This window comes from Lichenostomus cassidix, chromosome 2 (genome assembly GCF_008360975.1).
Source record: "Lichenostomus cassidix isolate B80296 chromosome 2, HeHo_3.0, whole genome shotgun sequence".
Classification (NCBI taxonomy): Eukaryota; Metazoa; Chordata; class Aves; order Passeriformes; family Meliphagidae; genus Lichenostomus; species Lichenostomus cassidix.
In genome coordinates this window covers 104,454,618-104,478,710 of record NC_139482.1, presented here as the reverse complement: position 1 = coordinate 104,478,710, position 24,093 = coordinate 104,454,618, and the positions used below count along the sequence as shown (strand labels likewise).

Genomic DNA, 24,093 nt, shown 5'->3' with positions numbered 1-24,093 from the left:
TGGAATCTTCTTTCTTGGCTGAAGTTTTAAGTTTTACTGTGCTGAACTCTTTGGAGTGGAGAGAAAATCAGATATCTATGGAGTTAATCTTGGAAGTTTTAAATATTCAAGATAAAATAAAATAACTAAAAATTATGTAGCAACCTAGGGCATGCACACTACAATACCATGTACTCATGTTTGCACATCTCTACAAATTATCCTACTTTAGCACACCTTAGAGGATCCAAAAATGTATACTTACCTGATATTTCCAAACGTTTATCCACATATTGTTGTTTAATTCATAGATGATTTTTAAATTAGTTGATGCATTGCAAGGAGGGATTAATTTCTTCCTGGTATTAAATTTCCTGATTGCAAAGATTGTAAAGAAAGTAGTTACTTGACATTCTAAGATGTAATCAGAACCAGCTAGGTCATATTTTTAGACTGATAAGAAAATAAACTGTCTCCATGAGTCATCAAGATATTTTAAGAATGTTCCTACTTTACGTGTATGATAATTTTTGTTGCAATCAATGGGCCTAATCATGTGCTTACAGTGTCCTGTGTCAAGTACAGGTTTGTCTTGGATTACAAAGGCACTCAATATGTACTAAGTAATGCCTGAAAGATTACTTCAGTATCAAAAAATACCTCTGTTTAATTTTAACAATCCTCCAACATAGTAACAAACATTGAGCAACTCAAGCAGAATCTAAGTATTCTATGTTTTGTCATAAGAAAATAGTTCCAGTCACAACATTATGTAATCCGAAATTCTAAGAAGTAATATTTGCAGGACACTCTGATAGACTGGTGAAAATCTGTATTTATCAAAAACATGGCTAAATTTTTTTATTTAAAATGAATCTGTTGCTAAACAAGAGAAAATGCTTTGCACCAAGTAAGCATTTTGAAAATACATTTCATTTAAATTTGTATATAACACTTATAAATAATTTTCACTCTTAACATGCTAAAGAAAATCTAAAAAATTGCCTAAAGGAAGAAGATTCATTGGGCATATTTCTGACTCCACTGAAATCAGCTAAAGCCATACTGCTGGTAAAAGACTTTACCAAGTGTATGTGGAAGTTATTTCATTGGGGAGGGAGGTGTTACATCTTAGAATGCTTTGGTCTTTTGTGTGAAATACAATATTTATCCCTTTATCCTCTTTGAAGTGATTATGAAGGAATGAAAACTGGTAAATAAAATTGAGACTGCTTTACTTTAAGATACAAGAAATACTCCTTGGAGACAGGAGGAAATTTAACATAGATTCAACATCTAGCCCTACCGTATTCTTACAAAAATTTTCTAAGTTCTGTTGCAGCTTCTGGTAATATTTTAATGCAAAAAATGATAAGACAAATGTCCTCAATAAATTTTGTCACTTTCAAATTATTTCATAATGTTCTGTCTCATATTCAGTTTTCAGCATGCCATGCATTTCTGATTTCTGAACAAAACAATCAATTTTAAATTAATTGACATTTCTGAGAATTACACTCAACTACATATCACAGAATTTTACCCTTCATATTAACTCCTCTGTGGGAACAGTACCTGCTACACCTGCTGAATTTAAATACTCACATTTTAATTGAAGGAAACACACTTAAGGGAAGGAGCTAAATTATCATGGAGTCATAGAATGGCCTGGGTTGCAATGGACCTTAAATATCATTGAGTTCCAACCCACCTGCCATGGGCAGGAGCACCTTCCACTAAACCAGGTTGCTCAAAGCCTAACCCAACCTGGCCTTGAACACCTCCTGAGATGGGACATCCACAACTTCTCTGAAATCTCTGAATCTATCCTCATCCAGTTTAAAGCCATTGCCCCTTGTCCTACCACTGTAAGTCCTTGTAAAAAGTCCCTCTCCAGCCCTCTTGTAGCCCTCCTTTAAGTACTCAAAGGCTGGTTTACAGTGTCCCCAGAGCCTTCTCTTCTCCAAGATGAACAATTCCTGCTCTTTCAGTCTGTCTGCAAAGGAGAGATGCTCCAGCCCTGTGATCATTTTTGTGGCCCTCCTCTGGACCAGCTGCAACAGATCCACATCCTTCCTGTGCTGAGGACTCCAGAGCTGGATGAAGCACTCCAGGGGGTTCTCACAAGGATAAAGTAGAGGGGCAGAATCACCTCCCTCCCTTCCCTGCTGGCCACACTCCTTTTGATTCTGTCCAGGATTCTGTTGGCCTTCTAGGCTGTATGCAATTGCCAGGTCATGTTGAGTAACTCATCCACCAACACATGACCCAAATAATTCTTTTTGAATCCTATGTTCCTTCCAATTTTACCACTGTAAAGGCCTGAGAAATACTTCTTGAGGGAGTGAAGAGAAGAAGCATGGAAGAAAAAGATGGAAGAAAAAGACAGGAATATGGAGATAATAGCAAGAGTAGCAAAGCTCAAGAAAGGGACAACAAAAGCACTTATTTCTAATTCCCCAATTATTGATTTTTTCATGAGCACTAAGAGTACAAATGTAAACACAGCCTGGCTTTTTCCATCTGAAATTTGAAGAGCCTCCAACACAGGGTATCTTCATTGACTTCATTCATACTTTAAGAAAAGACAAATATATAATATGCATGAGGAAGGCTTAAGAAATGCTGAACTGAATTTTTCAAATGCCTTTTTTTCTTTTCCATTCCCTTGCTGATAATAAATATCAGCCATTGGATGCCTTTTCCCCTCTGTTAATGGAAAACTTTTCAGATGTTTCATGCATGGACTTGGAGCTTTTTAAATATTCCAAGATAATTCATGCTGACACAAAGATGTTTTTCCCATTTTGTTTGACGAATACTAAAGTTAAACAAAAATTAAAATAATATAATCCAGCAGAACCTCGAATTTAAAACTCTGAGGTTAAAAGTCTCTTTGCCCCTCCTCACAGATGCTGCCCATTGAAATCTGTTCCAGGAGTGGAGTTACAGAAAACTGCAGTGGGACCAGCTTGCAACTGTGCACTGGAATGTCAGTAAGAACATTATGACTCCACCCCAAACACCAAATCATCACAGAACCACCTCTCGTTACAAAAGATAATATAAACATAGTGCAGCCACCTAGTGATAAAAGCAAATCAAATGGTGACTCTTCAATTGCTTCTGTCAATTATTATCTATTGCTTAAGCAAAATAAATTGGGAGACAATATGAAAGAACGATCCTGTGCCCTTTCGTTTCTGCTTAATCTATAATCCATTAGTGGTGGGTTGAGGCAATCATTTCATGAAGCACTCAGAGAGAAGAGAGCATAGTGCAAATAGCAAGTCTCTCTGGAAAAGTAGGATTCTCTTTCTCTAGAAAAAATGCAGTAGGAGTTCAAAACACCATAGTGACCACCTTGTTTTTTCACACATGCTCAGTTTGCAATGACTCAATCACTTGGAAGTGGTTGTAATAGGAGCAGAATACTCATAATGAGCTTTTTCTTTATCAGCTCTGCAAAATGCATTGTAGGCCAAAGGACAACCTTTTAAAGACTTAGAAAAACCCAACACCAGAACCAAAGGATCTGAAGGGGATTGCTTGAAGCAGAAGGAAGTTATTAACATTATTGCTATTGTCAGTGTAGCAACATGTTTACACAGTAGAAAACCCAAACCCCTCAGCCCCTCCCAGTACATGTCATTTGTTTCAGTTTGGCTGCAGCATGTCACATATGCCTGACCTTGTTAATGTTCCCATGACTAACCAACACAGGGTAGGTAGAAGTCCAAGACCAGATAAACCTCATCAACCTATTAGTCTGGATCTTTTTTCAAGCATTCAATCTTTTGATTGTTGATCAAGTCATTAAACTACTGGTTCCATATGACTTAAAGGCTTTCTCTAACCATCAAGCCACACCTTCCACTACTCAGTCAAATGTGTGGATATGCATTTAGAAGCCTTCTAGACCCAAGGGCACAGGCTCTGTTCTGTTCTTTCTCAAGCATTTGAGATTTTTCTTTTCTCTGCATTTTGGGTGACTCAAAGATTCTTCAGCTTAATGGGGATAGGAGTCACATACAGAAAACAGTCTGCTGCCAGCAGCAACCAGTTTCTCCTTCAGATGTAGCACGTTCCTCTGCATCCTAAAATCTAGTTGTCAGTTCAGCCAACTTATTGTCTCTCAAGATTTTTAAGTTCCCATTGTAGATGAAGCCTACGTGTTCTCAAACTAAGCTATCTACTCCAGCTGCTCACACTGGAGTGTCCCTTCATGATAAATCCATTTATCTGGGGTGTACAGCACACACTCCCAGCAAGTCAGGACCAAAACCTGGGTATCATTGCTCTCCATCAGCAGAAGAAGCGCAGCGTTGATGACAGTAGCTTTCCACCCATTCAGTTTCCTGTTTCTGCAAAAGCTCTGGGGAAAACAAACAAATCCTAGACCATCCCTGCCTCCACTTACCAATTCCCATACTCTTTTCAACTTTGGACAGCTGACTAAAGAGGAAGAATAGATATTTTAAAATTTCTTCAGATCTCTGCAATACACTCTTATTAGTCTTTCAATGGTGAACAAGAAAATTTTGAACTGAGATGCTTTATGTCAGAGAAGAATTCTCTGGTAAGCTGTCTTAGTTAAGAGGAGCAATTGAAAAAGGTCACACATCTCCTTTTCTACTGTTACTTTTTTTTCCCCCTAAATTTTGAAATTTGGATATAGCAAGGAAACACAGATAAGGTAAGAAGTGTATACCCTCACTGAGCAAAGTCAGTCTTCTCTCAGTAGTTCATGGAGCTGAGCCATAAAATGAGGAGAGGGAAAGTACTTCTGTGTACCGTGGTGCATGCATGCATCTTAAATAGCAGATGCTCAGCTCCAGGATCTTCGTGTTATCAGCTGTGCTCCTAGGATTTTGCCAAGGGAAAGACGCAAATACTGTGCGTCTTTTTATGAAGCTGAAGGGGGGAGCATCTGAGTTAGCAAACACGAGGGCCTCCAAGGAACAATCCATACAGCTGAAAAGGGAGCTGGCCGAAATTCTCTCGGGAATTAGAGATACCTCTACTCCTCTCTAGTCTTCGCTAATGCCTTGTAACAGCAGTGATTTGTGGAAGAGAAGTAGCACACTTCTGTCGCACGTAAAATATTTACAGAGAGATCGCTGATTAACCATGGCTGCATTTGGAAGCTCTCGTTCCCTCTTCCCTGCCCGGCACTGACTGAGCTCCCACACGCCTGCATCAGCTGCTCCTTACGGTTTTGGACAGGTCCCTTTCCTATCCGACCCCACACGCCCTCGCTGCCCTCCCGGCAAAGCGCGGGGCAAGGTGACACCGCAGGAGCCCCGGGATGTCACCCGCCGTGGGGGGGCCGATGCCGGCGGCACTGCCGAGGGGGAGCCGGCGCTAGCGGCGGCGGCCGAGGCACCCCGGGCCGCCCAGAACTGCCTCCCCTTCGGGCCGAGCTGCCATCCCGCCCAGCCCCGGTCCCGACCCCCCCGGGTCAGCCCAGGCCCCGCTGGCCGCGGCAGGGGCGGTCCCGGGGCGGCGCTGCAGCGCGGAGCGGGCCGCGGGCAGCGGCAGCGGGAGGCGGGCGCCAGCTCCTCCTTCTCCTGCTCCTCTTCCTCCGCCTCCCTCAGCGCCGGGGTGGGCTCGCCCGCGGCAGGCGGGGTGTGGTGCGGTGCCGTGCCGTCCCCCGTGTGCGATGGACTGGCAGGTGCTGACCAGGGAGCTCTCCCTCTACCTGGAGAGCCAGGTCCGCGTGGGGTTCTTCGGCTCCGGCGTGGGCTTGTCCCTGGTGCTGGGTTTCGGCGTCGCCTACGCCTGCTACTACCTCAACAGCATCGCCAAGGTGAGCGGGAGGGCGGCGGGGCGGGCGGGCTCAGCAGGTGTCCCGCCGACGGGGACCGTCCCGAAGGTCACCGCGACCCACCGCCCGCTGGGGAGGCGCCGGCGCCCATTAGGCGAGGGGATAGCACCTGGAATGTCTGGGGGGATCCGGGCTCCGCGGCCGCCTTGTCCTCGCATCCCTCGTCCGTCCCCTGGAGGTGCCGCCGCGGCTGCCCGGCCGGCCGAAAGCCCGCTCGAGCCGCACACGGGCCCGGGCAGCGCAGCCTCCCCCACCCGCCGCGGCTGCGTCTTCCGCGGGGGCCGCCGGTGACTGCCAGAGGCCGCCGGCCTGCGGTGAGGGAGGGCTCCCCTGGGCTACCCTGGCTGCCAGGGGACGGGGCTCCGGCCTCGGCAGTCCCCAAAATGCAGTTGTACCAGTTGGAGAGCTTGGCGGGGTGCCGTGGTTTGGAAAGCGAGGTTTGGAGACAGTCCTCCACAACACAAACCCGACCTACTTGGTTGAGCAGCAGGGCAGGTGATAAAGTAGTTTTGTTGTCCCTGTGTCCCCATCGGTACTATCCTGAGTACCTCTGGAGGCACAATGGCAGCGTTTTGGGGGCTAGAGCACTTTTGGGCATCTCCTCATCAGCAATGGTTTTACAGATAAATTAGGCAGTCGCAAATTACTTGGATACGGTGAGCCTGATGAGATCTGAAGTGGCCCCGTGGTGAGAGCGCCTCATTGAATGTGTAATCAGCTGAAAATACGCATATCAAAAGGTTTTTGAATGCTGAGGACCTGAGTGTTGCCACAGTCCTTCAAAGAACCGCTGGGAACATAGCCTTCCTCTTCATGGAGAAGAGGGTGCTTGATTTCTGTCAGAGGAGAAAAGCAAAGGGAGGATGTGCCATAACAGCTGTTTATGTGGAATGGTTTTCCTCAAAGCATCTGTTACTGTTCTGTTAATGCTTGGATGTTGGGGAGTCACTGTGAAAGAGAGGTATAAGAAATTTGGTTGCTAAAACATGAGATGTTTGGTATGTGGGGACTTTTCCATGTTAATTGGTATACAAATGGAAACTGTAAGGAAATTGTCTGTATGCAGAACATTATTAGAGATGAGGAACCAATGCACTTGTGTACTGTAGAATGAGATGGGAGGAGAAGTGTCCTACCAGGTGCATGGTCAAAGTGCAGGCATGGATTAATTGTCATTTCTATGTGGTTGTAGAAAACGGACTTGGTAAGATCTTTCTTGCCTACTAAGAGACAGTGTGATTTTGGTTTTTTAGTGAGGATACAGTGCTGGTGAAAGTAGAGCTAGATCAGCATGTTATTAGAAATAGGTAAGGAATCCATTAATGGGTTTCACTTTTCAGTTGGGCATTCTGGCATTTCTTTTGGTTTTCATTTACTTATCTCTGTATCATGAAAAGTAAAAGCATTGCAAGTGATTATATGAAATAAATTAATTGACTGAGAGAGGATTTAATAAGCTTTCATTTCTTTCTTTGTTTTTAGTTTGGTTTATAAGAATGCCCATGTCTGACTGTAGTCTCTTTTCCTAGAAACCCCAGCTGGTGGCAAGCAATGACCGTTTCTGCCGCTTTCTCGAGGAATATTGCCCTGTTGTGACAGAAACTTACTATCCCACGATTTGGTGCTGGGAAGGTCGGGTACAGACACTCCTGCGCCCCTTTATCACATCTAGACCCCAAGTACAGTACAGGAAGTAAGTGCCTTTATTCTGGAAAGTGATTGATTTGGTATCCAGCTGTTCCCTTACTCTGACTGTATCACACAGCCACTGTCATTGCTCAAGTTTGTGCCTGGTTTTTCTGCTTTATGCCTACCTTTACAACTTCATCATAGACTTGGAACTGTCTTCATCATGGACTCAATATGAAGAAGGTTTGAATGGTCAGTGTTCCCAAATGGCCCTATTTTAACTTAGAGAGTTTTGCAGCACTGAAATATGGGTGACAGTATAGGAACTGATGTGGTTATATGGTCACAGGATTACACAGAGGATGAGGTCAGAAGAGACCTCTGGAGGTCACCTAGTCCAACTCCCCTGCTCAAGCAGGGTCAGCCACAGCCAGTTGCCCCAGATCATGTCCAGATGGCTTTTGGATTTCCATAGGGATGGTGACTGCATAATATCCCTGGACAAACTGTGCCAGTGCTCAGACACTCTCACAATGAAAATGTGTTTCCTGATACTCAGAGGGACCCTCCCATGTTTCAGGTTGGGCCCATTGCCTCTTGTTCTGTCAGTGGGCATCACTGAAAGGAGCCTGGCTCTATCCTCTTTGCACCCACCCTCCCTTCAGGTATGTAAACCCATTGCTAAGTTCCCCCTGAGCCTTTTCGTCTTCAGGCTGAGCAGTCCCAGCTGTCCCAGCCTTTCCTCATAGGAGATAGGCTCCAGTTCGTTCATTGTCCTTGTGGCCCTTTGCTGGATTCTCTCCAATATGTCCATGTCTTCCTTGGACTGGAGAGCCCAGAGCTGGACTCAGTACTCCAGATGTGGCCTCACCAGTGCTCCATAGAGGGGCAGGATCATCTCCCTTGATCTGCTGGCTACAGTCCTCCTAAGCCTCCACAGCCTATAGATTTTTGGCCTTCTTTCCTTCAAGGGCACATTACTGGCTCATGTTCACCATGGTGTCCACCAGGACCCTAAGGTCCTTTTCTGTCAAACTCTTTTCCAGATGGTCAGCCTCTACTGGTACGTGGGGTTGTTCCTTCCCAAGCACAGGACTTTGCACTTCCCCTCATTGAACTTTGTGAAGTTCCTGTCAACCCATTTCTGCAGCCTGTTGAGGCTTGTCTGGATGGTAGCACAATTACTTGGTGTATCAAATATTCGGGCATTCAAATGCCATAATTTTGCAATGGTCGTGCAGGCACTCTGTCTGTCCATCAAACCAGTGTGTTCTACCTTAACAATAGCATGGCCACATTCAGCCTTGTTTTGAATATACAGAATTTCTGGGATTTTCAGAGCAACTTTTACCTGTGGAGCTTACATTGTGTTCTTTGATGCTTAAATTCTAAGAGGGGAAAAAAAAACCCTTATATTTATTGTTTGTCCTCAGCTGATCTCTTTCACACAGAAATGAGACTTAGTCTGGCAAATGAGGCATTTGGCACAAGACCTAAGGAGAAGGACTTTTATGTGCCGGAACCTGGATGCAACACAAGTTGTTTCAGCTCTGCTTGCCTGGTAGAATAGATTTAGCATTTAGCAGCTTCCCTTAGTCTTAGTAACTAGGAAACATTTCAGTGGTATGGCCATGTCCACTTTTTCTAGTCCTTCTTGTACACTTCTATTTCAAGGGTTTTGAGAGAACAAACATAGTTCCGTGGGGCAGTGCTTATTTTGCACCATTTGAGATTGTGTTGGCAGTACTCACTAGCATTGCATCTACTTCCCATTACTGGAAAAGGGCAAAGCTAAGGTAATGAGTCCAACAATGCTGGTCACCTTTAAAATCTGAAGTAGTCATTAACAAGAATTTCAAAAGAAAAACCAAATGCAAGGAATGCAAGGTAGGCTTGTATTTTGTTAGTTTCTACACCAACTCCCCCGAACCATGTCATCATTTCCAGGAAGTGGGAGGATGCTGTATGTTTCTAAAAAAAAAAAAAATGAAACTTTTCTGTCATTGTTTAATGCATGTGTAGCTTCTTGAGATATTTGTTGCATTGTTAAGATATATGCTTTAACTGCATTCTAGCAAAGTTTGTAGAGATACAGGGTGAAAGATGCAGTACTGTGTGTCTGCGTTTTGCATGTTTAAAACATAACAGTCCATTATACACTCTGCTTCTTTGGATGAAGAGAAAAAAAAAGTGATAAATGTTTATCATATTACCCAGTGTGCTATCAAAAGGTTCTCAGATGATCCAAAGGAAATATGCAGCACAAAAATGCCTGTATAAAATACAAGGCAGTGCCAAAAATCACATTCGTTACAAGCTTCCAGTACATCAGCAGCAATTTATGAAAGGCCATGTCTTCATTTACTGTCAACAGGAATTACTCCACAGATTGACTCTTCTAACTCCTGTCAGCTGTAGGTGTGACTCCTAAATGCAGACCTGCCTAGTCAGGTGGCACTTTGAGTATTAAAACAATGAAAAATGCAGAATTCATACCTGGTAATTTGTACACTGCAAGCACTCTTAATGGTGTGTATGTATTTTTAAAATCTAATCAGTGTTGTCTTAAAATGCACCTTTCAGTGAGCTCATTAAAACAGCAGATGGAGGACAGATTTCATTGGATTGGTTTGATAATAATGACAGCTCATATTATCCGGACGCCAGCACAAGACCCACTGTCCTGTTATTGCCTGGCCTGACAGGAACAAGCAAGGAATCCTACATTCTTCATATGATACATCAAAGCGAAACACTGGGATATAGGTACTGTTGTATTTCATTGCTGTTTATTTTGCTGCTTCAAGTAGGATCCAGCATAAGTCTGTATGTGTATCAGATGCTTTCCTAAGGCAAATGAAATCTGAATACAGTATTTTATGTAAGAAAGTGTTATTAGCAATACTAATCATAGTGGACTTATATAACAGGCAGTACCTTTGAAAGGGCTGATTTAATATCTGCAGATGTGCCCCAGAGATTGCAGTGAAAGCCAGCAGAAAGTTGTTGCTGCTTCTTAAATTATTGTATCGGTATTTGTGTTAACCTTTACACTTTCTAGAGAAAGGGTTTGTATTCAGCTCCAAGAAGACTCGTGTGGATGGATTGCTGGCAGTAGGCTTTGGAGGAGGTCAGCTTCTGAATGCCAAAATTGCTTGATTCAGCAGCCTCAAATTCTTGGGTGCAGAAAGGAGAGCTAGCCTACTCCTACCGGTGGTGTTTAAGGGGGAGGTCTGTCACCTCTTCATTGTCACTGCGTAATTTAGTTTTGTTCTTATGGCTTCTGGTCAGAGTTCAGTAACATAAGTGGATTAGTCAATGAGTAGACTCCTTTATGTAACCATATTGCTGCTGCTGCGCATTAAAATAAGTTGTTATTGTTCCAGGGTCTGTATTTGGCATATTACATTTTGTCTTTGCAGATTGGCTTCTGATACTGACTCTAATAGTTCTTCAAATATATATATATTAGCTTCTATCTACCTGTTTGGCTATCTCGTCTCTATTTGAATAACTACTTTACTAAATTATGGAAGCAAAGTAGCACTTTAACTGTTCAAAGTACTTTTATGATCACCTTAAAACTTACCAGTAAAAAATATCAGAGGAAAGGCCTGAAATCAACAACTTGTTACTATTAATTTTTAAAGTATTCCTGAAAGTAATATCTGCATTTGATCACCTAAGAGAAGAAGGTAGAACATTAAAAAGGGGAGTTTTACATCAGATTTCAAGAGAATGCTATAATTATTTTTTAAATAGCAACATTTGAGAAAAATACCAAAATAAGTATTCTTTCATGCCTTTAACCCGTCTAACTATGTATGCATTATTTAATAAAATTATTTCAGTAAGATTGTGGAAGAGTAATAGAAAAGTAATATTTATTAAGAAAATTATAAATTCTTTAATCATTATAATACTGCTAAAAGATTCAGAGACTCCCACCAATAGAGAAAGACCAGAAACTTCTGCTGTGCCAGACAAAAAAAAAGCCATTGTCAAGAACCTGCACCTTGGATCTAGCTGTCATTATAATTTTGATTTGGCTCATTTCTTCCAATTTAATAGAATGATGTAGCTTTGAGGGATGTCTACACATGGATCTCTGACATTCTTTTTTCAGAGTACAGCTTTAGGCTCGGCCCTGCACTGGCAGAGCTCATGGCAGAGTGCAGGCAGGACATGTCTATACAATCTTCAGGTAAACCCTGGGGTTCTCACCCTGCAATCTGACCTGGACAAATCACGGAGCTCAGATATGAGTCAAATCACTGACCTCAGTGAACTCCATTTTGGTATAAAGCTTGTTGCACATAGGTCAGCCTCTAGGAACTTTAGGGCTGTAAATATTTATATGATGAACTTATTCATAGAAGGGGTTCATTTTTCTTTATGCATTTTCATTTTCTTGTATAAGTTATCTCTTTTGGTGAAATTAACTATGTGTACAAATGAATTTACTGTCTCAATTTTTAGATGCGTGGTTTTTAACAATCGGGGGATTGCTGGTGAGGCGCTTTTGGTAAGGATGACTTCTAAGATAAACATCTCTCACTTATAAGTGGTAATTATGAAATCATTTGTACTTATTTGTACGATTGGATTTAAATGAGAGAAACTTGGAGCATGTGTTGAAAATGCAGAGAAGAGAATCCAGCCATCTGTTAGATCAGTCATGTGCCAATATTAATTTTTTATTTTGAAACCCTAGTGGGTCAACTGGTCAACAAATGATTTTTTCTGAACATTTCATTTTAGGAAATGATTCAGTTGTTAATATCTATAACATTAAAATGAACAGTCCTTACACTTTTCTTTCCAAGAATACTGCACTATCTAAAATGTGTACATCTTTGTCCAATCAATGCAATTTTCTCCCATTAATTTAACCCATATCAAAAATATATTTTAAACTGGAAAGAAATTACAATGGATTATTTTTTGATATGGGTTAAAAGGTATGCCAATAAAATTGATCCATACATGTTAGTGAATTAATGAACAAGATTTATATGGATAGCTGTATCCTAAAAGTTAAATGTGTTCTTGTATTTTTCTCAGCAATTATGACACAAACTCAGCTACAGAAGATTTTTTTTTTTTTTGTCTTTGGGACAGACATACAGTGTTTGCTTAGAAATTACTGGCCATTCCTCTGATGAAAAAATCCTGAAGCTAAATGTTTTCTGCAGCTAGGGACAAGGCACGATGAAATATTGCTGAATAAGCTTTGTTTTTTCATATGCATTTTGTTGACAGTTCTGCAGCTGGAACAAATGTACATAATACTTGGTATTGTTTTGCATTTTTTTAAACCCCTGGTTTCAAACTTTAAAAAGCTCAGAATGTTTTCCCATAATCAGATAAAGCAATTCAATGCAAACATTGCCATGTTAAGAGTAGTTTTCTGCATACTTTTGGAGATGGATCTACAAAGCAGTTTTGTGACACACAAAGTCCTTATTGATGAATTTCTGAATCATTAAGAGAAAAGATCCCTTGTCTGGATACATTGTGTGTATTTTACTGTAATCGGATTTACATCTTTAAGCTTTATAAGTTCTTGTGCAGCAAACCAGCTGAAACTATCACATTTTCTGCAAAGAGGTTTCAACATTTTAGTATAAAATCCGTAGTTAATGAGTTTGAAGCATAGTTAAGCACCACAGTAGAAATTAGTTATGTAAGCAGTTCTTTTTCTAGTGTCTTTAAAGAGAGATTCAACTTCACAACAAATAATAATTATTTAAAGAGTGCTGTTCTCATTAATTATTGAAAGTTATTGTGAATTATTTCTATGGAATAATCAAATATTAGATTGACTACAGCTAATGTGAGCTAAAATGGTGTTTCAAAATATCTTTGTACAAAGCCTAAATAGATAAACAATAAACTGTCTGGAAATAACTGAAGTTAAAAGTGCAAGATATATCTCTAGTTTTATCTTTAAACTTTAATCAAATACACTTTGACTTAGAATGCATTAGATCCTAGTTATTAAAAATATTTTATTTTTCCGTGTAAAATTGACAATTTAATTAAAATAAAACACATTCACACTGTTTATAATTAATAGGATGTACAACAGTGAAGAGTGATTCATGTGGATAAGAACTGGAAATGCAACATAAATGGAAATTAAAAATGTCTTCAGTTTTAATTATCTAGAATTAGCTTTTCTTTCCATTTTTTAATCTTTGACGTCAACATTTCAATATTCTTGTTCAATGTATTTTAAGTAATTAGTTTCATGTAATTAAACTTGTTAAAATCACCCACAAATAGCCAGGCCTTTTAACTGAAAGCAATTAAAAAAACCCACGCTTGAAATCCATTGTTGCTTCAGGCAACAGATAAGTTTCATTAACTCACAGTTACGTATTTTTATATTGAGTTTTGATATTTATGCTGATTTTTGGCAGTTCGGTTAGTACCTATAGTTAAGTCCAGGTCACTAACATGTTATTAGCAGCTCTAAAGTTAAAAACTTTCTTTTGCTGTAGATGAGATTTGGGTAACACCATTAAAAAAAACCCGAAAACTTATGGTACTGTGATTCTTAGTGTGCTTAAATGGACTTGTCTCCCTTATACTGCTCCAGATAGTCCCTCAGGTTGTGGCCTATTCCAGGTGAGGCTCAAAAGCTGTGCTTATCCTTCAGTTGGAGGGAAGTGGTTAACCAAATCTTACCCAAGGGGTTACCCATGCTGATGCCAGGGGAAGTCATTCCAAGTCTCAATTTAGGATTTAAAGAGACACTAATGATGGATAAAGAAGGAATAATATATGTTTCATTGCTCATTGCTTTAGTTAATAGAATACTCTACTATATTAGGTAAATGACACAGGGGAATTTATTTATCTGCTTTTTTGGTTGTGTTGTATGTAGAATCTAAATACAGGTTAGTTTCCAAATGCTGGCCTACTTGAAATCTTATGCTTTTTTTTTGCATTTGAATGTGAGTGAATATAGTAAAATTGTCATTATAACTTCATTTTCTGTAAATCACAGCTTTTATAATGTTTCCATTTCCTTGGGGTATTTTAAAAATATCAGTGCCTACTAGTTCTGATCTAGTTCTTTCTAGTTTAGCACATTGTTCTCTGTTCAGATTTTGTCTCATGACCTGGAGATTCTGAAGAAATCTGTCACGTCTTTTATTTTGTAATGATAACAAGTATAACTCCTTCCCTCACCTCCTTGTGAAACACTCTGGATTTATATTTGTCATTTAGTGAAGCTTCACAATAAATGCTAAATTTATCTTCTTATATAATGATCCACTGTTCAGTTTGCTTTGTCCTTAAAGGATAATACAAAAGCTTATGATGGCATTTTTTCCCTCTTGACTTCTTACAGACACCAAGGACTTACTGTGCAGCTAACACGGAGGATTTAGAGGCTGTTATTCATCATGTGCACAGCTTGCACCCCTCAGCTCCATTCATGGCAGCAGGTGTTTCTATGGGAGGGTAAGGTTGTGTAACACAAGTCTCAGCTTAACTGTGATAGTAAAATAAGACTGATGTAGCCTGATTGTAAATTATTACTCTGGAACACTTGCATTACTTACTGAACTGCAAGCAAGTTGGGGTTCTCTCCAACCATTAATATGCAGAAGACTTTTAGAAACTTCCTATCTTCGAGGCTTTTACCTCGGTGTCAGGGAAGGTCAAAATTGGCTAACATTTAAAAATTGGGGGGGGGAGCGGTGGAGAAAGGGAGGAAACAGTGACAGACAGATTGACAGCAAAACAGGTAGGCAGTACAGTCTTTGGAAACTATGGAGTCTGTCTTTGGAACAGAGGGATATAAAACGGGATCTTGAGCTAATACACCATGTTTCATAGCAGCCTCTGGCAATAACAAGATATGTCTTCACTCTGTTTGGGTTCTGCAGTGTGTGGGTAGGTAAACCTGGAAGAGGTGTGGCTATCTGCCCTGCCTGGCTCAGAAGCAAGAAGTAGTATTGTTGTTCAGACCAGTATGGCTTGGTAGAGCATGTGGTATTAAGACTTGCTGCGTCCTGGCTTTTCTCCAGAAAGCACAGCTAGAACAGACAATGATAGCACAATTTCTTAGGGAAAAAAATCACTGCTAGAAGCTAGTAGAAATGTTCCAGCAGGCTCTTTAACAAAAATTGTTGCAGAGGAGAATTTTCCTTAGAAATACTGCAGACACAGTGGTAACTTCCTGAGAGTTGCCTTTTCTCTGATAAATTTTATGGGGGATGGGCAGATATAGCCCATGTATATTGATATTAATATATATTAATATATATTGATATTAATCTGTCAATGACTTAGAGGAACTTTGAGATAAATACATATTTATTCAAGCAATAGAATTGCTGATAACAAAATAAATAATTAACTGTGAAGCTTTTCAAATCAGGCCAGTCCTTTACCATTCATGTTGCTGTACCCTTTCAGAAGTGATGGACAGTAGTCCCATAATGACTTTGGCTGCCTCCTCCTGGAGCTTTGGTACACCACACCTGGTCCAACTGACATGTCTATTCCCAGTTTGCATAACTGGGCCCTAATTTGGGCCCTAACTTAATCTTCTGCTGCCATTGTCCCATACTGTCCCACTAGGCAAAGGGACTGAGTAGGCCTGAGAACAGACCTCAGCAGTAAAGACAGGGAAGACTGGTAGCCTCTGGTTTGTTGCACATCTTTAGTCTCTGGGTTCCCTGTTGTGTTGAGTAGTGGTCCCAGGAGGATAAAAAGGCTGTTTAGTCTAACTTCAGTTCTTCAGGAAGATCCTCTGGGAGCCATCTCCAAGCACATGGAGAATAAGAAGGTGACTGTTTTCATCAAGGACAAAACATGCCCAGGTGATCTATGCCTTCTATGATGACTGGCTTCACTGATGAGGGGAAAGAGGATGTTGTTTGTTTTGAGGATGTTGTTTGTTCTGAGTATTTTTTGTACCAAAAGACTTATGGAAGCCTTTCTTGCTGCAGAAATCTTTCTCTTGCTGTCCTGGACATCCTTAGCTTGTTCCAGCTCCAGATAAACTTCAGTTTTCCTAACTGCATCCCTGCATGCTTGGGCAATGACTGCTTCTCCCAGGCAGACCACCCCTCTTCTACCTTAAGGATACTTCCTTCTTGAAATCGGTCAGAAGGGTTTTTTTTTTTCATGTGATCTTCTGCCACTCTTTGTCAGCTTCTTACACATCAGGGTGTATCACATTTGTGCTTTATGTTTGGTTATCCTTAAGGTCAAACAGGTCTCCCAGACCCCTTTGCTCATCAGGGCTATCATGTGGGATCTTGCAAACCTGATCCCTGAGCAAATGAAAGCCAGCTCTCCAGTTTTGTAATTCTCCTGTTTACCTTGCCCACTTTTGATCTTAAAAATCCACTATTTAATAATCTCAGTGGATAAGACTGTTCTGCATGTTCTCATACCTCTCGGGTTATTCATTACATATGAATAGCAGATCCACAGAATATTTTTCCTATTTGGGTCCTTGATTGTATATAAAAATACTGTTTTCAATACTGTCCAGAAGTCTGCTGTGCCTGTGCCTTGCTGTGGCAGTTTATGCTGGAAAGGCTAGAATTCCCTGTGGCTGGCAATTATGAAGGGCTGAAGGTGCAGTAGAATCTGGCAGTTCTGTGACTGGTACAAAAGGCCACATAAGCCCTTAGTGTCATTTCTGTCCTTGGCTTAACCTTAGCTATGGTATCTGAAACACTGGCAAAGTCTGTTAGTATGGCACAGGGAATCTGTGTTGTGTTCCTGGCTAATATCTCACCAGCACCACTGCACCATTTTAGGCAAGGTGTTCCACCTTCCCCCTCCAATATGTTTTTAAAATCCTGAACCAAAGCCAGAAAGCCTGTTCTTAATAGTACAGGAAACTGGAATAGTCTCTAATCGTCTACAAGAGAGCTGTTTCCATGCTTCAAAATTAATTGGAGTACTGCATGTTTGAAATTAAGCAGGAGCAAAGATCTCACCAGGGACATACTGTGAAAATCATCCACTTGTCTTAATCTTACAGTAGTTTTTATCTATTGCTTTACAGAATTTTCTGAATAGCCAGATAATCTATATAGAACAGATTTGCACCAGTTAAGAATTAAAATAGGTATTCACTTCACAGACATGTATATGTAAATAAAAGACCACCTGTTCTACTATCTTCAGTAGGTATTATTGTGGAAAGGGACATTATTTTGTAACATAAAGACTCCTAAGCCTTCTCTCTACCACATATATTCTGAATTCTGTTAGAGAAGTGCTTCTACTACTGCAACTCTTTTTGGTTGGTTTATTAGACTGCTATCCTATGATCTGGTTGGTAGTGCAGAGGGATAAAGTCTCTGTGATAGCAGGCTGGTTCATAATGTCTTTGCTAAAGATTGCTATCTCCTGAAGTGAAGTAGATGAAGCAAAGGTACAGAGTGTGGTGGTCCAGGGAGCTATATTAACGTTACTAATTAATGGTAGTGTTTTGTGTTAAAGACTTAGTATTAAAATGCTTGTTGTAAACTTTGGGGTCTCAGGCAGTACAGTAAGATTTGAAACTTTCCTGTTGGTATTTTTATTTTACTCTCTTACTGTTATTTTTTCTACATTTGAAGGGTAGATATTTGTGAACTCTCCTCTTTTTCAAGTCAAGTGTACATCAGCAGAAGAGACTATAAGTTGCAATTGGTCAGAAAGACAAGACCTGAGCCATTCATTTGGGTCATAATTTTGTTTCTCTTGTTTTATTCATTATCCAAGACTTCGTTTTTTATATACTTTGTGTTAAAGAATAGCTGTGTTCTCTCATATGTGTGGGGTGAGGTAATGGCACTACCTTAATCTCAAAGTACTTCTTCATAGTGAGGCAGGTGTGCCAGGGGCAGCTTGCATTTGTCAGGCATGCTGATCAGATTTACCACATCAGGAAGACCAAGAGCTTGTAAGATGGTGAAAGTCCCTAACACTTGGGAATACCTGTTCCATGAGTAAGAATCATTTGATTTTTCCTCCCTTTAGTGATCTAAGTAAGACTAGTACATCTATTTCTAAATACAGTCCTACTCACACCCTACGCAGTGCACCCTGTTCCTCTCTGATAGTAGACAGGGAAAGTAAACTTCATGAGTCATATGTTGATTGTGGGACTACCTTCTAGGTGTACTAGGCACAACTGTAGGACTGATATGAGGAACTGTTGAAAAACAGACAAAAACATGGCTGTTATATTTGGTCTAAATTGAAGCAAACAATTTGATAGTATATATGTTTTTGTTTTTCATTTGTAGCATGCTTCTTTTAAATTACCTGGGCAAAACCGGCAGAGACACTCCTTTAATGGCAGCTGCAATTTTCTCTGCGGGTTGGAATGTTTTTGAATCTGTAGAATCTCTGGAGAAGCCACTAAACTGGCTTCTTTTCAACTATTACTTGACCACTTGTCTACAATCCTCTATCAGCAGGTGAGTTGCCTTCTGAACTATTTAGCAAAGGTGGAAGGATGTTAACATGAGAGCTACAGCAGGTATAAAAATACCGGCAAAATTAACGCTGTAACAACTCTAGTTCTGTGTGCATTATTTGGTAAGTTTTGAAATCAAAAGGATCTTTGCAAGAAAGTTTGTCGTCAATGTGACTAAATTTATCTGCTGCTCAAGGGACTTGCAACAAACCCAACGTACTTCTGTATTTATGAATGAAGTAAACGAATTTTTTAAATTTTTGAGACTTGCACATACTGACTTTGAGTAGATTTATATATATATATAATAATTATTTTAAGTCGGTGTTGACTGCAAAAGCACAGAAAGGCCTAGTTCATCCTTGGCTTTATAAAACCAGGGTGTATTTTGTATTCCCAAATATTAGATTCTCTTATCTTTGGCATCTTTCTCATGGCCTCTGAAGATATTTACTTTGTTACTGCATGTGCCTACATATGGATGAACAATTCTTCTGCTCTTGGATTCCAGACAGATTTTTAATATGACAGAAAATTAAAAACAAGCACGTTAGACAGTTACTTCTATAAATGTGTCTGTAAAGCAGAGGGCCTCTACATTTGTTTACATTACAAAAAACAAGCCCTCCAATTTTTCTGTCCTTCTTTTTAGGCATCGGCAAATGCTGGAGAAATTATTTGATATGGATCTTGTGATGAAGGTATGTGAAAATGTTACTTCTGCTTGAGCTGGATGCTGTTTTCCAAATGCTGACCTAGTTCCCTATTTGAATTCTGTACTTCAGGCTAGAACTGTTAGAGAATTTGATAAGCAGTTCACTTCAGTCATGTTTGGCTACCGTTCAATTGATGATTACTATGAAGATGCTAGCCCATGTCGCAAGCTGAAGTCAGTAGGAATTCCAGTGTTATGTCTAAACTCTGTGGATGATGTTTTCTCACCAGCTCATGGTAAGTTTAGGCTTTTTAAAATATACTTGTCTGTATATGCATTCATTAAGACAAACTGCATAGGTTTGAGAATAAACTCAGACCTATGTGTAGAAGTGTATTTAAATGTTACTTGTATGTGGGATCAAAATTCCCATGGATGGATCAGTCTTGCCATTAAGTTTAAGACGCAAATAAAACAGATGATGGAGAGACTTGATTAATGCAGAATGCAGAAGCATATGGGGTGGCCTCATTAGGCATTAGTGGAGTCTTTACAGTCGAAAGAAATATGCACATTTAGGGTGTGAGTTATCTCACTGTAAGGAAGATACCAGATGTAGTACCCTCTGAGAAGCACCCATTTCTGCTCACCAAGTATGAAGAGAACCTATAAAAAAAGGAGCTTGGATTCAGATGTCTGGAGGTAGACATTCAGAATTCAAACTGTAAACAAGTGGGTTTTCTTTTTTTTGTCCCTACAAAGAATGTCTGGGAGTTTCTCATGTTTGAGATGACATGAAATCCTCAAATGTTGATCTCAGTGCCACCTCTAGTGCCTGTAAATTAAAAGTAAGAAAAAATCTAAGAGTAGTTACATCTAATCATGTAGGCCAAAGTCTAGGGTAAAGGAAGAGATATACAGAAGGTGAGCTCCTAGAAGGAGGCACACTGAAATTAATAAGCAGTAATACTAGCTAAGTAACAGACTGAAAACTATGTTTTTCTATTTCATGCCAAACACATGATCATTATGAACATTTTGCTTTTCCTCTGAGGATCAAAACTGTTGCTAACTATCCTGAAAAAATATGCTTGTTCCTGAGGTCTGTGTATTGGTTATCGTTTCTGAGAAGAACAAAAGCTAATGTAGAGGAAAACCACTAAAATGAACAGCTGGCTGAGGCAACAGTCTTCAGCATTGAGCACCTGACACCTTTAAAAATTTACAAGTTTATACCATTGATTTATTTCAGGGAAGTTTTCTTCTGCCACCACAAGTGAAGTGAGATTCTTGCAGAATGAGTCATGAAGCCAAAGTGAGCAGGCAAACAGATTAGAACAAGCAGAAATGAGGGAATTGGAAGAGACTTTGTGTGTACTGTTTATCTGTGTGCAGATGTACAACACATACAGAAATATGCACACACATTACTGTTTATAGTTCAAAGAGCAGTTAGAGACAAATATGCTTTGAAAAGGCCCACTCCAGTAAAGTGCACTAGAAAAAGACAGTCTGATTTCTTCTTCTCTTGAACAAAGAGCATCCATGCTTTGTATGAACAATATAAAGAGTTGACAGACACTTAATATGAGGGGGAAAAATGGTGACTCTGGGTTAGCCAAACTACCCATCCCTTACATTGGCCAAAACAGAGGCTTAAAAAAATAAGGTCTGAGTAAACATAGCAATATTTTTCTAGAATACTGTATGCACCTTTCAAAATTTGTAGTTCAAGGACTTCCTGAAGCAGAATTAGTCTCTTTGTATTTATTAGCCTCTGTGGGATTTCTTTTTTTCTTGAAATTGGACAGTGGCTTGTTCTTTTATAGGCTTATAATGGCCTGGAAATGAGAATGGATGGGCTGTGACCCTGAAATCTCTATCCAAATGTAAAATCTCACTAGTGATTCTGAAGATAATTTTTTATGGGTCTTATCACCCTGGGGATGACTTTCCCCATAGTACTGTAGGGAGGTCACCTGCTGTGCCATGTTTCTTTCACAGAGTATTTGAGAGAGGAAGCAACAGCTTCACCTCTTCGTTTAGCACTAGTTTAGTTTGTGGTTCCCATTCTAAAATGAAGTAATAACTGTGGCAGGGTCTACCTAGTTAGCATAGTGACAACAGCAGTAAACCAGTGAGTGTGCCTCTGAAAGATCTGTTAAATCTTTTCCAGCCTGTAATGACTGGGACTGGGACATTTGTTAGCTAGATGAAAGCTAGTGAAGATACTCAATCCTCTTTTCACCTTCAGCTCTCAAGAGCCAACTATTGATCTGACCCCATAAAATTCAGTCTTAACACAAGAAAACACTTGGTTTTTTTTTACTGTGAGAGTGGGCAAAGAGAGTTTGTGGGATCTCCATCTATTGAGATACTCACAACCTTACTGGACACAGCCCTGGAAAACCTGGTGTTGGTAACCCTGCTTGAGCAGGAGGTTGGGCTAGATGATCTCAAGAGGTCTCTACAGCCTCAGGAGTTCTGTGATGTGTAGTTTGACTGGTTGAAAGATTGAGTCCCCTAGAGTACAGCTGTAGCAGATCTCTCCATCCTTGAAGCTGTTTTTTAAAAGTAACACAACCCTTGGTGAACAGTGGGATGGTTGGTTGTGTAAAATTAAGTTTCAAAACTATTGTGAGGATGCCTTCGAAGTTTTGAGGTGTAGAGGGTGGCAAGGTAGAGCACCAATACTTCTAAAACAGGAGGTGCTAAGAGTCTGTTGTAATGACTGTCCATCTTCTCTTAAAACTCTAACCCTAACTAGCCTTTCTCCATGAAGATGTTTGGGTGATTAGGCATTCATTTATTTCTTGTTCACAGAGTTAATGCTGTTAGCTGTAAACCCTTGTCCTTGTGGAGATAAGTTTATCTTAGAAAGGGCCACCAGGACAATGTTGATTTACAGCTAATAGCATGATTCTTATGTGTGTGTATCCTTGGCTCCTTTTTAGTTTGTGCTGTCCACCTTCAGTGGGAATCATGCTGGCAGGAGACACAGAGCACCCCGATTAGCAGTCTGGGATTTATGTCTGCTGCCCTTAGTTCTTGGAGTTCATTCATCTTGGCACTTCTGTGAGCTGTTTTATGTTAGCAAACACAAAGGGCTGATGTTACTCTTGGAGGTAGCTTTATTCTGGCAACTGGCTTGTTTCTTCTGACTTAAAAATGTGTGGACACATGGAAGCCAGTGGCAACCAAAGGCAGTTTCCACTCACAACTGTATAATGGATTCAAAGCCACAAAATTCATATTCATCCAAACCCCAGCCTTTTATTGACTTTGGGTACTGGTTATTTCATGCCTCATCTCTCCCAGTAATACCTACTGGCTTTTAAGCTACCTTTCAATTCTGTTGCAGATAGCTGTAGTTTCCAAGAGCTGGGAAACAGGCCTAGAAAACTCATCAGGGAGAAAGCCACGCCAGAATTCCTTTGTGTTTAAATAGTCTCCACAAAGCCAGGCACATCTATCTTCCTGTAACAGAGCTTGAGGGATACAAGACCAAGTCTGGTTTGTCATTACACAATGTGGACCTAAAGAGACACTTCCCTTAAAAAGTGCAGATGCTGCCTCAGTTGCTTGTTACTACCTGATCATTTCTTCTTATGTACTTTTTGGTACACTTTGTACTTCCCAGTAGTTATTTTAATGATATTGTGAAAATGTGCCATTTGATCTCAGTCCAATATTAGGAAGAAGCAGTCAATTTGCAGTCCTTCCTTAATGTTGCTGTTTAAAGTTCACAGAGCTTGGCAGCTGATGTATCTGTAGTTTAATTCTGGAATGCAGTTCTCCTATTGTGTAATACTGACTAATGAAAACAAATGCTTTCTTCATTGCATGACACTTCTCTTACCATAACTGATTTAAACAAGCCACTGCTTCAGGAAATATGTAATAAAACCAATTCAAGCCCTTATATTTTGTAAATGTGAAAAATAAATCTGGAAGATGGAGTGATAGCATTCCTGATCACTGTCACGATGTAACTTTTCATCTGAAGTGGCATTTTTCTCTGAAGAGACTTTAAGCAGTGTATTAGGCATCTGACTTGAATTTTGCTATACTAATGCATAGCTAATTGCTGCTGGTGAGCATTGTGCCTGAGCTGGAAGCCTGCCCATGGAGCTAGGTACCATGCCAGCTCCCTCCTGATCCACTGTGACAAATAAGTGCATGTCTGAAGCTCAGTTATATATATTTTACTGAACTCTCTGAACCTCTTCTGTCCCCTGAATCCAACCTTGGAGTAATTGCTCTTAGGTGTTACTTTGCATCGTGTTATGTAAAGAGCACAGTTGAACGAAGTTGTTGGGAGAGACCAAATGGCCAAGGAATGGCCAGACAGATAACAAGTAGGTTAAAAGTTTAAGGAACAGAGAGAAATCAACTAAACAATGGAATGTCTGACAGCAGTGACTTATATATGTTTTTCTTTTGGTCTTTAAAAAAATAGTAACTTATTTTTGGCAAAGAATGTACAACAAATTAGTTTTGAATGAAGTAATTCTACATACAGGTATTTACATTGTGGTTCTATGATCACAAATA

The 24,093-nt window shown here is 40.2% G+C and overlaps 1 protein-coding gene across 4 annotated transcripts in view; it reads left to right on the top strand.

Annotated features, from left to right (window-relative positions):
- The first annotated feature begins 5,552 nt into the window (after window positions 1-5,552).
- The window catches only part of ABHD3 (abhydrolase domain containing 3, phospholipase), a 28,670-nt gene continuing 10,129 nt past the window's right edge, over window positions 5,553-24,093 (top strand). The window contains exons 1-9 of one of the 4 annotated variants that reach the window (XM_085052677.1): window positions 5,553-5,788; window positions 7,336-7,499; window positions 10,019-10,201; window positions 11,915-11,960; window positions 14,799-14,911; window positions 18,712-18,885; window positions 19,537-19,585; window positions 19,670-19,835; window positions 20,792-23,404. In XM_085052677.1, coding sequence (XP_084908803.1) covers window positions 5,642-5,788; window positions 7,336-7,499; window positions 10,019-10,201; window positions 11,915-11,960; window positions 14,799-14,911; window positions 18,712-18,885; window positions 19,537-19,585; window positions 19,670-19,835; window positions 20,792-20,847 — 1,098 coding nt within the window. In that variant the 5' untranslated portion in view covers window positions 5,553-5,641 and the 3' untranslated portion in view covers window positions 20,848-23,404. Of the gene's footprint in view, window positions 5,789-7,335; window positions 7,500-10,018; window positions 10,202-11,914; window positions 11,961-14,798; window positions 14,912-18,711; window positions 18,886-19,536; window positions 19,586-19,669; window positions 19,836-20,791; window positions 23,405-24,093 lie in introns of those variants that run through there. The other 3 variants (XM_085052678.1, XM_085052676.1, XM_085052679.1) reach the window with 3 other exon arrangements.